Source organism: Helianthus annuus, chromosome 15, assembly GCF_002127325.2.
Source record: "Helianthus annuus cultivar XRQ/B chromosome 15, HanXRQr2.0-SUNRISE, whole genome shotgun sequence".
Taxonomy (NCBI): Eukaryota; Viridiplantae; Streptophyta; class Magnoliopsida; order Asterales; family Asteraceae; genus Helianthus; species Helianthus annuus.
The window spans coordinates 25798674-25813315 of record NC_035447.2 but is presented as its reverse complement, the minus strand read 5'-3'; the positions used below and the strand labels follow the sequence as shown (position 1 = coordinate 25813315).

At 33.2% G+C, this 14642-nt stretch overlaps 1 protein-coding gene across 1 annotated transcript; it reads right to left on the bottom strand.

Moving 5' to 3' along the window:
- Positions 1–4525: 4525 nt before the first annotated feature.
- Positions 4526–7467, bottom strand: LOC110937471 (glycine-rich RNA-binding protein 4, mitochondrial). The gene is made up of 5 exons (XM_022179896.2): positions 7362–7467; positions 5563–5710; positions 5397–5465; positions 5201–5307; positions 4526–5064 (listed from the first exon to the last, which is right to left on the bottom strand). Exons 2-5 carry the CDS (start codon positions 5696–5698, stop codon positions 4696–4698), a joined length of 681 nt encoding a protein of 226 aa, XP_022035588.1. The 5' UTR covers positions 5699–5710; positions 7362–7467; the 3' UTR covers positions 4526–4695.
- Between the last annotated feature and the right edge of the window lie 7175 nt (positions 7468–14642).

Here is a 14642-nt window from a genome sequence, read left to right as displayed (position 1 = left end):
TTAAAAGATTGTTCAAAAATCACCAAAACCAAAAACTTTGTTCAAAAGGAGTAAACCATAAAAGTTTGTTTGACCAAAGTCATAACCACTATTCTGCAGAAGTAACCATTGTTTTCTCTCTAAAACATTGTTTTTAACCCAACAATAGTTTCATAGATCTATGTCCATCCATCTGTTGACCATAGTCAACAGATGTACTAACCACTGTTTTATATCCTAACATTTTATTTAGCATGTGATTTTAATCAAAGTTGTTAACATTTAATTTTTATTTTGTTTTGTATTATGTAAACCATAACCAACCTATTCTCGATCATCTTCTTGATTCGGCTAACAAGATCAAAGGTATGTGGTTTGTGTTTGATGTTTATGTATTCTTCTTTGTTAATCGAAGTTAATAATGTTTTTTACATTGAAAGCCTAAATCGGATATAACAATTGATGGATATTCTTCAATCGAGCTAACATGTTGGTTGTATGTTTTTCATGTTTGTTGTTTATGTGTATTATCTTTATTATTTCAAGTTGATAATGTTTTTTTTGTTTTGATTTGTATTCAAACCCTAATCGATACCACTACTCACAAATACGGCTATTATTCGATTAGTTTAAAGGTGTGTTATTGTTTATTTTAATTTTGATTTTATGTTTGGCGTCCATGTTTCATGATCATATTATTTAGCATAACAAAAGGTTTTCTGATATGAATTGTTTAATTGTTTACATGTTTTTTTATAGATGACAGTATATGTTATCAATATTTGTTTTTTGTTCACCACTTTTTAGTTTGGCAGACTCTAAAAGAAGTAAAAATCGGATCTTATGCATTCATTCATGGTTTTTACTAATAATAGCAATATTTATATCTTATATTGTTCAAATTTTCATCCATGTTTTTAAAGAATGTTGTATGTTTTAAATAAATTGTCTATTTTGGAAGGTATGTTTGTTATTTTTGGACACATTCAAAAAATAATAACAACATTATTATTTAGTTATCTATAATTTTGAAATATATTTAATCATGGCCGATTTCATTGATTGTAAGCCAGTCTCAATCATTCTTTTATATCTATTTATTATTTATTAACTTCTAACTTTAAGAAAGTTACAACACCAACTTATATTTTTTTGACTAATTTTGAATCTATATAATCTAATTAAGGAGGTAATTTAATTAAGGAACTAATAAATACCAATCAAGTTATTATACTCATAATGATTTTCATTTGTATCGTTTAAAATTTGTATTTAAAACTTAAATATAATCCTAAGTAATTTATCCTTAATCTTATTACAGGTATTAATTTTTATTAACTAAGCAAAATTACCATTTAACAATATCATATTCAGTTATGTATATAATTTAAATTTTGAATTTTGAAATATGTTTGTTTATAACGGATTTCAAAATCAATTTCAATCATTCTTTAATTTTTAATTATCATTTATTAACTTCATAATTTAACAACCTTATAACCAAAACTTATTTTATATGTTTATTGTCAAATATAAAATATATAATTAGGGTGGTAAGATAATTATGGAGTAAATTAAGAGCAATCAAGTTATTATTATACTGACTTTTAATTTTATAACACAGATGTTCACTTGGTACCGTCAAAATTTACAAGGTTACCATATTTAAACGAGTTATGTTATTAATATTTATGGAAGTGTATTTTTTTATTGTTTGTTATGTTAAATATTGATGATATTTATATATATTCCATTTAATGTAGGTAACGTGATGTTTATAGATTGTTTCTCAACTCTGATCTTGAAAAAATTAATTCAATTGAGACAGAGTATATATTTTTTTCTTTTTTCTAATACTTTTTATTTATGATGTCTTTTAATTGGTAAATTTTGTTTGTTATGTTTTATTAGAAGAAGAAGGTCTTGGTTATTGAGACAAGTTATGTTATTTTCACTTATAAGATATGGTACTATAATTGTTGCAACCATTGTAAATTTCGTGTCGAGGAAGTATTTGAAACAATTGAAAATGAGGATGGTTGAGGTGATGCTTCGCTGATTTTAGAGTATTGGGCAATTGTAGGATGCTTACGTTCACATTTCAAAATCGGTATTGTTATTTCACAAAACTTGGGTGTTCTTAGTTAAAAAAATATACAACATGATGATAATGCGTCATATTGAGAATATTAAGGTGTTATCTTTGACATATAACCATTTCCCTATATAATTTTGATACGGAAGTTTTACTTCTAAAGTCAACTTACACACATTTTGAAAAGAAAAAAATTGTTATTAAACTTTCAGTAATTAATATCTCTTTAACCAATTAATATATTTTTATCATAACATCATACATTTTATGAAAAAAAATAGATTTGTTTTTTTACAAAGTTTAAATAATACAGCCCGTGAAGTTCACGGGTGATAACCTATTATTTACAAAGTACTCTTTTGATTAGTACTTTTTTTCTGTTTTTAGTGTCTATGCATGGCATTTGAATAAAGGAATTAGAACAAACAGACATTGCAACCATACAAAAATAGAATTTGGACTTGTGTAGCGATTTATAAAATTATATCGTTTTCGAATTGTATTTGTATATGTAGATTTGTAATTTTAACTGTATCGGTTATCATTTTTCATTATTATATATAACGTATAATAATTTATTATAAGAAGTATGTACAGATAATGTATTGCATCATTTTTAGTACCTAAATAATTTATTATAAGAAGTATGTAAGTATGTCCTTCGATCTGCATCGCAGTGGTTGTAACATCCGGGTGAAGGCTCGGCTCGGGATTCAACCCGGGTTCGAGTCCAACGGGGGGCGAGGGTTTACCCATTCCACGGGGTTCCCGCGCATCAGGGGTGTGCTACGCTTTCTAGTGGTGGTCGAGTAGTCATCCTTTGTACATAGCTCCGAAAGGGTGGATTTACACGTGGAAAGCAGTTAGCCGTTAAAAAAAAGTGAATGAATCATGTTCCATTAATAATGAATATAATAATAATAATAATAATGTAATATTAACTTTCAATAATTACTATTTCTTTACTCTATAATATAATTATTTTCTCATACATCATACATTTTGAATAAATGTTACATTTGTTCGTGTTTATTCTTTTTACTCTTTCAATAGTTGCAATGTTGATTATAAATAGCATGAAAACGACTTCAATTTTTATACAAGTCTTGCTGTTATTTTAGCTTTTGGTAGCCCTCAAAATGCGTTATCCATAAAGAATTACTATATTAAAAGGAAACCATGAAAGTCGCCAGTTACACTTAATTGTTATGAATCCCTATTTTGTATTTACTTTAGGTGTTTCTAACTCAAATTATAGCATTTTCCGTTGTCACCTGATAACTTTTTCTTAAAAGTTGTCAAATAAAAAAATAATCAATGTAGTTTCTACTAACTTGGTGGACACTCTCTAAAAGTTGTTTTTGTATTATGTTTGGGTGACTATAGGTAGTCTTTTTATTTTACATTTGTTGTATACATAAATTAAATGATTCATCCCTATGAGTATTCACATAGGATAACCTAGTGGCTTCTGTATGAGATATGAGGGTGGGGTGAGTCTAAACCAGAACATGTTAAAATCTGAACCTTTTGAGATGCATTCACAAGAATCCCGATCAAGGAATTAACTAGTAACGGCTAATTATCAAACTTATTATGACATTTTTAATCATCTAACTTATTATAATATACTGATTGATGGTTGTAATATGAATATAGAGAAATGTCATTCTGAAAAAACATTCAATAATACCACACCTATGGATAAATAAGTTGCCATAAATCACAAAGAAATTGTTGACTTGTACATAGATGAAGATGATCCCTCGTAACATGCCAACTTTCGAAATGCTAGGTTAAACGAATATTTCAGAAAATATTAAATGTTTTCAAAAACAAAATTACCTTTAATAAGAGTTACTAATTTATGTTATATGTAAAATTCTAACTGTTTCTCATGGTTTTTATGAAAAAGAATGTTCATATATGATTCTAGTTCTATATATAAGGGGCTGTTTGACAACTTCTGAATGGTTAAGTGTTAAACCAGTAAGAGCATAATGCTTAATAGTTCAGATGCAAATGTCTGACCAATTCAGAGTAAAGGTCTTAGCCATTCAGACGTTGTATAATGCTTAATCATTCAGAGGCAAATGTCTGAACAATTCAGACATATACTCCCGAAACAAACAGTCTGAACCATTCATTAAGTGCTGAACCAATAAGAGTCCTAAACCATTAAGAGCTTCATTAAAAGCTAAACAAACAGCCTCTAAGACATATAGAATGCGGTTCAAAAAAGAACCATATGTACTCCTACCCACAGCTGTGAGAACGGCGACTCACATCAACTAGGAAAGATGGAAAAAAACACAGCTGCCATCGACGAGGATGTTGCCATACCGCAGTGTTTTAGATAGAGGATGGTTACAAAAATATCAACGTATATACACACACAAACATATATACATGTGTGTGTGAATATATACACATAATTACGGCCTTAAAGAATATTAGACAAATAATAATAAAGCTGAAGGCAACTCTAGTTTCAAACAAAACCAAACATTAAAGTTAATGTAGACAAACAAGAAAACAAAACTAATGGCTCAGCCACAACATATTGACAAAGGCTAGTTTATTCAGCAGCAGCAGATGCTCATACTGTCATAGTCCAACGGCTACTTGTTGGAAGTGTTCGCATAATCATTACCCTCAGAATCATCCCCGCCATCATTTTCTCCTGAACCATCGCTCAAATTGCCAACAACTTCGTCTTCATTACCACCACCAGGTGAGACCCCACTCCCACCACCTACACCACCGCTGAAGAGATCGTCACCACCACCAGCATTCTGGTTCCTGCCGCCATACCCACCTAGATTGTTGCTTCTGTCACCATAACCACCACCACTATATCCACCAGCTCCTCCGTAGCCGCCACCACCACCGCCACTATAACCACCAGCGCCTCCATAGCCACCGCCACCAAAAGATGGGCGTGGTCTTTCTTGTGCAAAGCTGACTCTAATCCTTCGACCATGGAGGTCCTGAAAGTCGTTGCCGTCAAGAAAATCATTGTCTAGAAATTATAAACGTGTGATAACTCCATACTCAAAACACCAACGATTTGAGACTGGCGTTTAAAGTACCGAAAATTTTCTAAAACTTAAAGATGCAGAATACCTTGCCGTCCATGTCCTGGAGAGCGGTATTAGCTGCATCAGCTGATGTATAACTAACAAAACCGAATCCTCGAGACCTACCAGAATCCCGATCAGTAATAACTTTGGCTGCAAAAGTCAGTTCACTTGTAGTGAGTCTAAATCTAATGAAACCAGTAAACTCAACATTCGAAACTTTATAAAAAAAATATAAATACCTTCAATCACTTCACCATATTCCTGAAAAGCTTGTCTTAATCCCATTTCATCAGTTCCATATGAAAGTCCTGCAAAAATATTAATTCTTTTTTTTTATTGGCATTGTGTGGTATTATATATGCACCGTACATAATATGACATAAAAAAAAAAACAGGAAAATTCACCTCCAACAAAAAGCTTAGCAGATGACATGCTTCTGATAACTTGAAAAAACGGTGAATTTGAAGACGACAATCCCATACTAGCATGTTTGCTTCCAGATTGTTTAAGCAGACTACTAACTTTACTAACAAAAGCCATTTTAATAGAGACCTATAATGAAATGAAGAGAACGACGTAAATATCAAAATATGGTTTACAGACAACAAGATTACAGATTACGCATCAATACTTTATAGACTTAACATAGTAAACGTTTTACAAAAACATAGAGCAAACAGTTACCATGGACACATGGTGACATGGAATAGCAAAACAAGAAAATTCAATCACCATTTTTGGTGTATTTATAACTATATAGCCATGTAAGACCTAAGTAGTTAATGCGGTAAAATATCGGATGTCGATCAAGGACCGATATTTGAGAGCCGGTTATCGCGGTGGGATATCGGTAAATTTTAATATCATGCTAAATTTATATGTATATAGCAATTTAATACTAACAATTCAGTAAACTATCCAACCATTAACAAATTAACCTTTTGCAACATGCAAAACACTAACAATTGTAGCAAGTAGCAACGGACTAAGACTTAAAACACTACCATTTAACACTAACAACTAACAATTAAGACTTAAAACACCAATTGCAAACAATAAGAAGAAAAACGAATGGTAGAACTAAGAAGAAAGGTATTGATATTGGGAAAATCGATGATATATCGGTCAAATATTGGTCCAATATCGGTCAATATCACCGATATTAATAGTACCGATATTTTGCACTGATATCTCGGCAGGGGACCGATAACCGATATATCACTGATATATCGGTGATATATATATCGGGATATTTACTACATAGTGTAAGACAAGTTTATACCTCTAAAGACAGGACATGTGTCTACTTGCAAAGGTTTCAAATATTATACTTGCAAAGGTAATCTAACAATGTGAGAAATAAAGTAGACACTCAAATTTGTAAGCATATTTGTGAGAGCAGCCTCTCTATCCCTTGCTTATGCTATGAGTGGGATTACATAGGGTACGTTTGTTTGTTTCGATGTAAAACTTGTCTAAAATGACCATAGAGGTATAAATATACTTAATAAAATTGACTATTTTCATAATTTTCTCTAAAAACAGGGTACGTTTGTTTGTGCAGGAGAAAGGGCATGTTACCAAAAAACGGGTTTTGTGAGTGAGAAGATGTGCGTTTTTGGGCGATTACGTGGAACGCTTTTGGAGCCTCCTATTGATAATGTTCTAATAATCTCAATGAAAATAAACTCTCTGATCAAACTGTTTCGCAGAAACAAGAGAGGTACAAACCAGGCCAACAAACCGACCATTCAGCGAACAATTCCTGAACAGTTCAGCGGAAATAAACAAACGAGCATTTTAATTATTTTTATTCATATAGTCAAACTAACGAACAACAACACATGTCTCTCGTTCGTTCTTTCATTTACGTTCGTGAACGATTTTTCGACAAATTTAAGCGGAATCAGCATTGTCAACAACACAAAACAGATTTGCAAAATCCAATCAACAGTACTAATTACTAAACCCTAGCTAGCAGCACACTGTTAGCAGCGAATAACCGAAAACACGCATAAACAACCTCTACGCACAATCAACATCCTTAGGACGATTTTAAGCAAACAAATTTTCAAACTGAATTTCATACACAGATATATTAAAAGAATGATTCTATTGTCATAATACTAAACCCTAATTGAACGAAATTAATAATGTAATGCATATATGGAAGCAATGATATTTAGGGTTTATGGTGACGAACCTTGGAAGCGGTGTGTGTGGGGGTCTTTGCTTCTTTTGAGTGTCCACACTGTAATTATATGGAATTCGAGAAGTTGAGAGACTGTCGCACGTGTGATGCACGTGGTATGTAAATACAAATATCGATATTTTTAATAGGGTAAGGGCATGTTTGACTAAGCTTATTAGAGTTAAGACCATGGGGTATGGTAGGGTTTGGGTTAGGGCTTGGGTTGGGCATTTGGTGACACATGGATCTTGAATATTTCCAACCCAAAGCCAAGTTTTCAAGGGGTATGGTTGGGGCTTGGGTTGGGCGTGGCTGGGCGAGTGGCATAGCCACATCAACAATATTAAAAAAAAGTACATAAACATAAAAAAATAACTACATAAAAAATAAGCATACATATTTTTTTAAAAAAAATACATAAACATACATAATAATTATCAAAATAAAAAACAGTCATTCTTCGTCGTCTTCGTCGGTTTCGAACCCAGGAATCGTTGAAACATGTTCCACCAAATCAGCTCGAAGGTTCTGATGTATATCCCTTGACTTTATTAAAAATTCATTTGCCGCTTTATCTTCGCCTGTTACGTTACCTGGTTGGGGGTCATCGTCATCGTAGTAGGTAACGACCGCTCTACCTTCATCCTCCAAAATCATGTTGTGAAAAATGATACATGTGTACATCACGTTTCCAATCTGATCCTTGTCCCATAGTCGACAAGGCATTGCCAATATTCGCCACCTTTTCTTCAAAACACCGAATGCTCGCTCGACGTCTTTACGTGCAGCCATCTGGACCCTGTTAAACTTTAATCTCTTTGGATCTGAGGTACCGTGTCTTGTGAACGATTTTATGAAAACCCCCCACTCTGGGTAAATCCCATCAACTAGGTAGTACCCGTACATGTACTCAATCCCGTTTACAAAGAAAGTTCCTTTGGGTCCTATACCATTTACCCGATCATTGAAAAGATGCGAGTGGTTTATGATGGTAATATCATTATGTGAACCTGACATACCGAAGAACGCATGCCATATCCAAAGATCTTGGGACGCAACCGCTTCAAGCATGATGGCTGGCACCCCGTGAAATCCACTAGTGTGAGCGTCTTTCCATTGGGTAGGACAAAGTTCCCAGGGCCATTTCATACAATCTAAACTACCTAGCATCCCGGGTAGCCCATGATAATCAGCGTGATGATCCAATATTAGTTGCATGTCACTGAAGGAGGGCTTTCTCAAATATCTTTTCGTATAAAGTTCTAGAATACACGAACAAAAGTTGTGAAGAGTTTCTCTAGCTACACGTGCAGACATTTTTAAATAGTCATCCATAATGTCCGAACTATTGCCGTACGCTAACTGCCTAAGTGCGTCCGTGACCTTTTGCCACGTACTAAATCCTAATTGCCCGGTTACATCGGGTTTTTGTTGGAAATAATCATATTTCTCCTCAAGATCTCTAGATATTCTTAAAAATAAGTTTCTACTCATACGAAAACGACGCCTAAACATTTTTTCATCATACTTAGGTTCCGCTGAGAAGTAATCGCTTACCAACAAATCGTTAGCGGTGTGCCGCTCACGAGCGATGTACCTCCTCCTCCGTTTAGGTTGTTGAGTCTCTTCCTCATCGTCTTCGTCTTCCACGATAGCTTTCACCACCGCCGCGATCGTTTGTAAAAATATTTCCGCACCATCGTCAGATGATGATGACGATTCACTATAACTTGAAGAACTCATGGTAATATTGTGTTTTATGTGTTTGATATTGTGTGAGAAAAATGTAAAATGTTGTAAGTATATATAAAGGAAAAAAGATTTTTTTTTTAAACTAGCCCCCAACGGCTAGCCCAACGGCTAGCCAACGACTACTTTGAATGGGCCACTCAGCAACCGCCATGTCACATTGCTCCCCCGCCCCACGCCCGGCTTGAAACCCAAGCCCCAAGGGCCACGCCCCAAACCCAAGCCCACCCGGGGTGGTGCCTTGGGCGTTTTCCCCCAACCCACGCCCAAACCCCCGCCCCATACCTCACGGCCTAAAAAGGACTTTTGGGAAAAGGACTTTTGGGAAAGGATTTTTTGAAAAAGAGTTTTAAAAAAAAGTGTTTGAATTAGCTTATTGGGTGGGAAAAGCCAATAAGTCAATAAGTTGTTTTTTAAAAAGTGTTTGGCTTAGCTTATTGATGTAAAATGACTAAAATGGGCATTCTTTCATAAGTCAATATGATATAAGAGGGTAAATAAGGGGTATATTGGTAATTTGAAGCTTGAAAAGTTATAAGCTGGCCAAGAAGTCACAATATTGTGACTTCTTAAAAACTCCTTTTCATTCATCTCAAAAAGCCATTTTCAAAAGCACTTTTCAATTTGCCAAACACTAAAATGACTTATTGGCTTTTTGATTAAGCCAATAAATCGATAAGTTACTTTGAAAAGCTTAGCCAGACATGCCCTAAATTGCCAAAATCATCCACTGACTTTTGGAAATTTTATCATTTTCATTCAAAATAATTTTTTTGGACTATATATTTTTAATAAAGTAAATTGCCAAAATCGTCCCTGAGTTTTGGAAATTTTGTCATTTTTATTCAAAACAACTTTTTTGTACTGTATAATTCTTTACTTTTGGGATTTTTTATTATTTTCATCTAAACGTCTGACTTTTTTACCAAAATCGTCTTTGAGATTTGGGATTTTTTTTGTCATTTTCATCTAAATGTTTGATAGAAAAAATATAGCAAATTAGACGTTTGGATGAAAATGGCAAAAAATCCCAAAAGTAAAGAACTATATGGTACAAAAAAGTTGTTTTGGATGAAAATGGCAAATATGCCCAAATCTCATGACAATTTTGACAATTTACTCTTTCTATAAATAATAATTTTATAAAATATTAAATATCTAGAAATAAAATGTATCAATTCAAGAGTACCCTTGATCTTTTAACAGTTTAGATGGTCTTGTATGTCTGGTCAATTACGAAGAATTGTTGGTTATTTCTTAACCACATGATTAGGAGTATAATTGTAATTGGTAACCCTAACTGACAAGTAACATTAAGGACTAAAGGGCCTGTTTGGTAACTTCTGAATGGTTAACTGCTCAGTAAGAGGTCTAAATCATTCAGTATTGAACCAGTAAGATGTCTGAACTATTAAGAGCCAGTATAATGTTTAACCGTTCAGAGACAAATATATGACCAATTTAGATTACAGGTCTTAACCATTCAGACTCAGTATAATGTTTAACCATTCAGAGTAGGGCTGTAAACGAACCGAACGGACACGAACAAGGCCTTGTTCGTGTTCGTTCGTTAAGGAAATAAATGTGTTCCCGAACGGTTCATGAACACTTACCGAACGGGATTTTATGTTCGTGTTCGTTCATTAAGGAAATGAGCGTGTTCGCGAACGGTTCACGAACACAAACGAACACAAATAAATTTGGCGAACGCGGCGAAGGATAAAGATAGATGGCCCAGAGAATAGCACTCGAACTTGAATCCCTTATTGTGGAACGGAGGTCGATCGTATTCGCCGATGTAAATAATGAGAAATGAAAGGAAAATGTGCATAAACAAGGTAAAAATGAGTTTCCTAGTTTCATTGTTTGGGTAATAAAATAAATAAAAGTTTAATAATATAAAAAGTATAAATAAAATATAAGAAAGTACAAAGATCTTCAATTAAAACACAAATATACGAACATAAAAGAACGCAAATCAACGAATGTTCACAAACACGTTCACGAACACCTTACCGAACGTTCACGAACACAATCGAACGAACGAGACCTCTGTTCATGTTCGTTCATTTAACTAATCGAACGAAATTTCTTGTTCATGTTCGTTCGTTTATTAAACGAACGAACATAAACGAACTTCCCGCCGAACGGTTCACGAACTGTTCGCTGAACGTTCGGTTCGTTTACAGCCCTAATTCAGAGGCAAATGTCTGAATCATTCATACATTTGTTTGTGAAACAAACAGTCTGAACCATTGAGTGCTGAACCAGTAAGAAAAGTCTGAATCATTAAGAGCGGCATTAAGAGCTAAACAAATAGCCCCTAAATTGTTATTTGTAAACTTTTGAATATAAAGGTGACCAGTTTCTTAATTTTGTTTATAGATCCGAATTTTTAATGAACTTGGGTTCTTTATTTTAACACTTTGTTGTTGATTAAAGGTTTTATAAAACATTTGTATACTTGCACTTTTTTAGCACATATCTACTCACTTAACAAGTCAAATATCATTTTCTTAATGGAAACAATACTAACATGTGGTGGACAGATGTGATCACCCTTATCTACGTCTTAAAAATCATATGATAAAATGTGAGCATCGTGGCATTGACTTGATGAGTCGTCTAATTCATGATGGCTAATTTAATAGTTTATCCCCACCATTGCCCTCAACTATCTTTGAGCATTTAAATGTCATCCCTGCCCTTTGATATCCATCTCAAGTATCACATCATCCTCTCTCTCTCTCTCGTTTTTTACAATTGTTATTTATTTTTAATATAGCTATTATGCATATTTTTTGAACAGCTAAAGAATAAAAAGTTGGCTACCCAAGATAACTCAATAGTAAAAGACGATCTCGTACGTCCTCAATTACAGACAGCGTTGAGTAAGACAAGCCAACCATCTTTAGTTTGGGGAAAAACCTTCATGCCGAAGGCTCACTACAGTATAACCCGGTTGTGATTGGATTCAAACTTATGACATGTGGCCTTCAATCGCGAATCTGCACTTCCTCTCTAATGTCAGTTGAGCTACAACTCATTTGACAAGTGTTATCTATATTACTTTTAGAGAAATTTATATATATACGATTTTAAGCTTTCTGTTTAAAAAAATTATTTCGTTTCCTTTTCATGATTATCTTTTTAAAATACCATACAATGCCTTGTTTATAGAGTAACAAACGTCTATTCATTCCAGGAGTAAAATGGTGACGAGTGAATAATATGAAATTTTGATTTAGCACAAGAACCATTTATTTTCATAATTTACTCTAATAATAGTAAATGATACTCTTAGTTTAACAAGAGATAATTGGTGATCAAGGAATTCCAAGATGGTATACTTTTGGTCCATTTGCAAACTTTGACTATAGTGTTTTCTTTCAACGTTGGAAAAATTCTGTTCACGCATGTGAAATTTATATTTGAACTGGTTATGCTCCGTCCGTGTTGCGGGGTGATGGCCAAATAATTCTCTACCAATTAAAGAAACAGTACTATAGTTGAAAAAGGAAAACTAAAACGATGACAAAACTGTAAATTTAAACTCATGGCAAAACTGTAATTTGTCAGGACTAATGAGCGAGTGTTAGGCAGCTCCTTGCCGAAAAAAAAATAAAACTTCGGAGTCAACCAATTAAAACAAAACACTTTTATAGTTTTGCTAAAAAAACTAAAACGATGACAATACTGTAGTTTTGAACTGAGGGAAAAATTGTATTTTGGGACTGGGGCAAAATCGTAATTTGGCTAAAGCTAAAGTGATGGAATACTGTAAATTTGAAGCAAGGGCAAATTCGTAAGTTTGCGCAGTGGCCAAGTCGTATTTTTGAGGCTGGGGTAAAATCGTAATATAAATTTGAACTAAGGGTAAAATCGTGCATTTAAGCGGGGGCAAAAACCGTAATTCGTAATTTTAAACTGGGACAAAATCAAAATTTTGAACTGAGGGCAAATCGTAATTTTGAGTTTGGTGCGAAAGCATAATTTTATTTTAATAATGGGCAAAAACGTAATTTTAAAATAAGGGTGAAATCATAATAATTGAAACAGGAGCAAGAACATATTTTTTTAACTAAGGGTAAAATTATAATTTTAAGCTAGGGGCAAAACCATATTTTTATTTTAAATTGGGGGCAAAATTATAACTGTGAACCGAGGGCAAAATAGTAATTTTTAACTAAGGGCAAAAATATAATTTTATTTTGAATTGAGAGCAAAATTGTAATTTTAACTGGAGATAAAATCGTATTTTTGAATCTCGAGGACAAAATCGTAATATTTAGCTGGGGACAAAAACATAAATTTATTTTTAACTGGGGGCAAAAACATAATTTTTAGCTGGGGAAAAAGTATAATTTTATTTTCAACTGGTGACAAAAGCATAATTTTATTTTCAACTGAGGGTAAAAGCATAATTTTAAACTGAGTGATAAAACATAATTTTACGTTAGGAATAAAATCATAAATTGCTTGGATCAATTGAGGAGTGTCAGATATCTGGCTGACACTATTCTCAAATAAAAAAGAAAAAAATAAATTTATTTTAGTGGTGGCCCACCGGCCGCCCATTTTTCACCAATAAGACCAAGTTACTATTGCCGCACTTGTTTTTGTTAATATTGGAAATGGAAATGGAAATGGAAATGGAAATTGGAAATGGAAATGGAAATGGAAATGGAAATGAAAATTTGAATTAAATAATGTTCAAAAACAATGGATTCATGCCTTATATTAGCCGAAGTAGAATACATACTGATTTTGATGTGAAGCTTAATATATGCCAACTAGTTGATGTCTTGCCCGCATTACGAGGCGATAACCGAATAATTCTTAATCAATTAAAAAAACATTACTATAATTTTGCTAGAAAAAAAAAACTAAAACAATGATAAGAACGTAATTTTGGGCTCAGGGCAAAACTGTAATTTTTCAGGACTAATGAGCGAGTGTCAGGCAGCTCCTACACACAAAAAAAAAATTAAATCGAGTCAAACAATTAAAACAATTTTTTTTATAGTTTTGCTAAAAAAAACTAAAACGGTAGGGAAAACGTTATATTGAACTGCGGGCGAAATCGTAAATTTTATTTCAGGGATAAAATCGTAAATTAAATGGTCCAATGAGGGAGTGTCAGGCAGCTGCCGGCATGACTGTATTTTTACACTAGGGGCAAAATTGTAATTTAACTAGGAAAACAAACAAAAATGATGAAGAAAATATAAATTTAAGTTGAGAGCAAAATCGTAACTTGGCTATGAGAAAAAACTAATGGCAAAACTGTAACTTTAAACGGAGTAAAATCGTAATTTTGAACTGAGGGCAAAATTGAAATTTTTAGCTTAGAGCAAAAGCGTAAATGTATTTTTAAGTGAGGGTAAGAACATAAGTTTGAACTGACGGTAAAATCGTAATTTTAAAGAGAAAAAACTAATGGGAAAACTGTAAACTTAAACGGGGCAAAATCGTAATTTTGAATCGAGAGAAAATTTGAATTTTTTTGCTTGGAGCCAAAGCGTAAATTTATTTTTCAGTGGG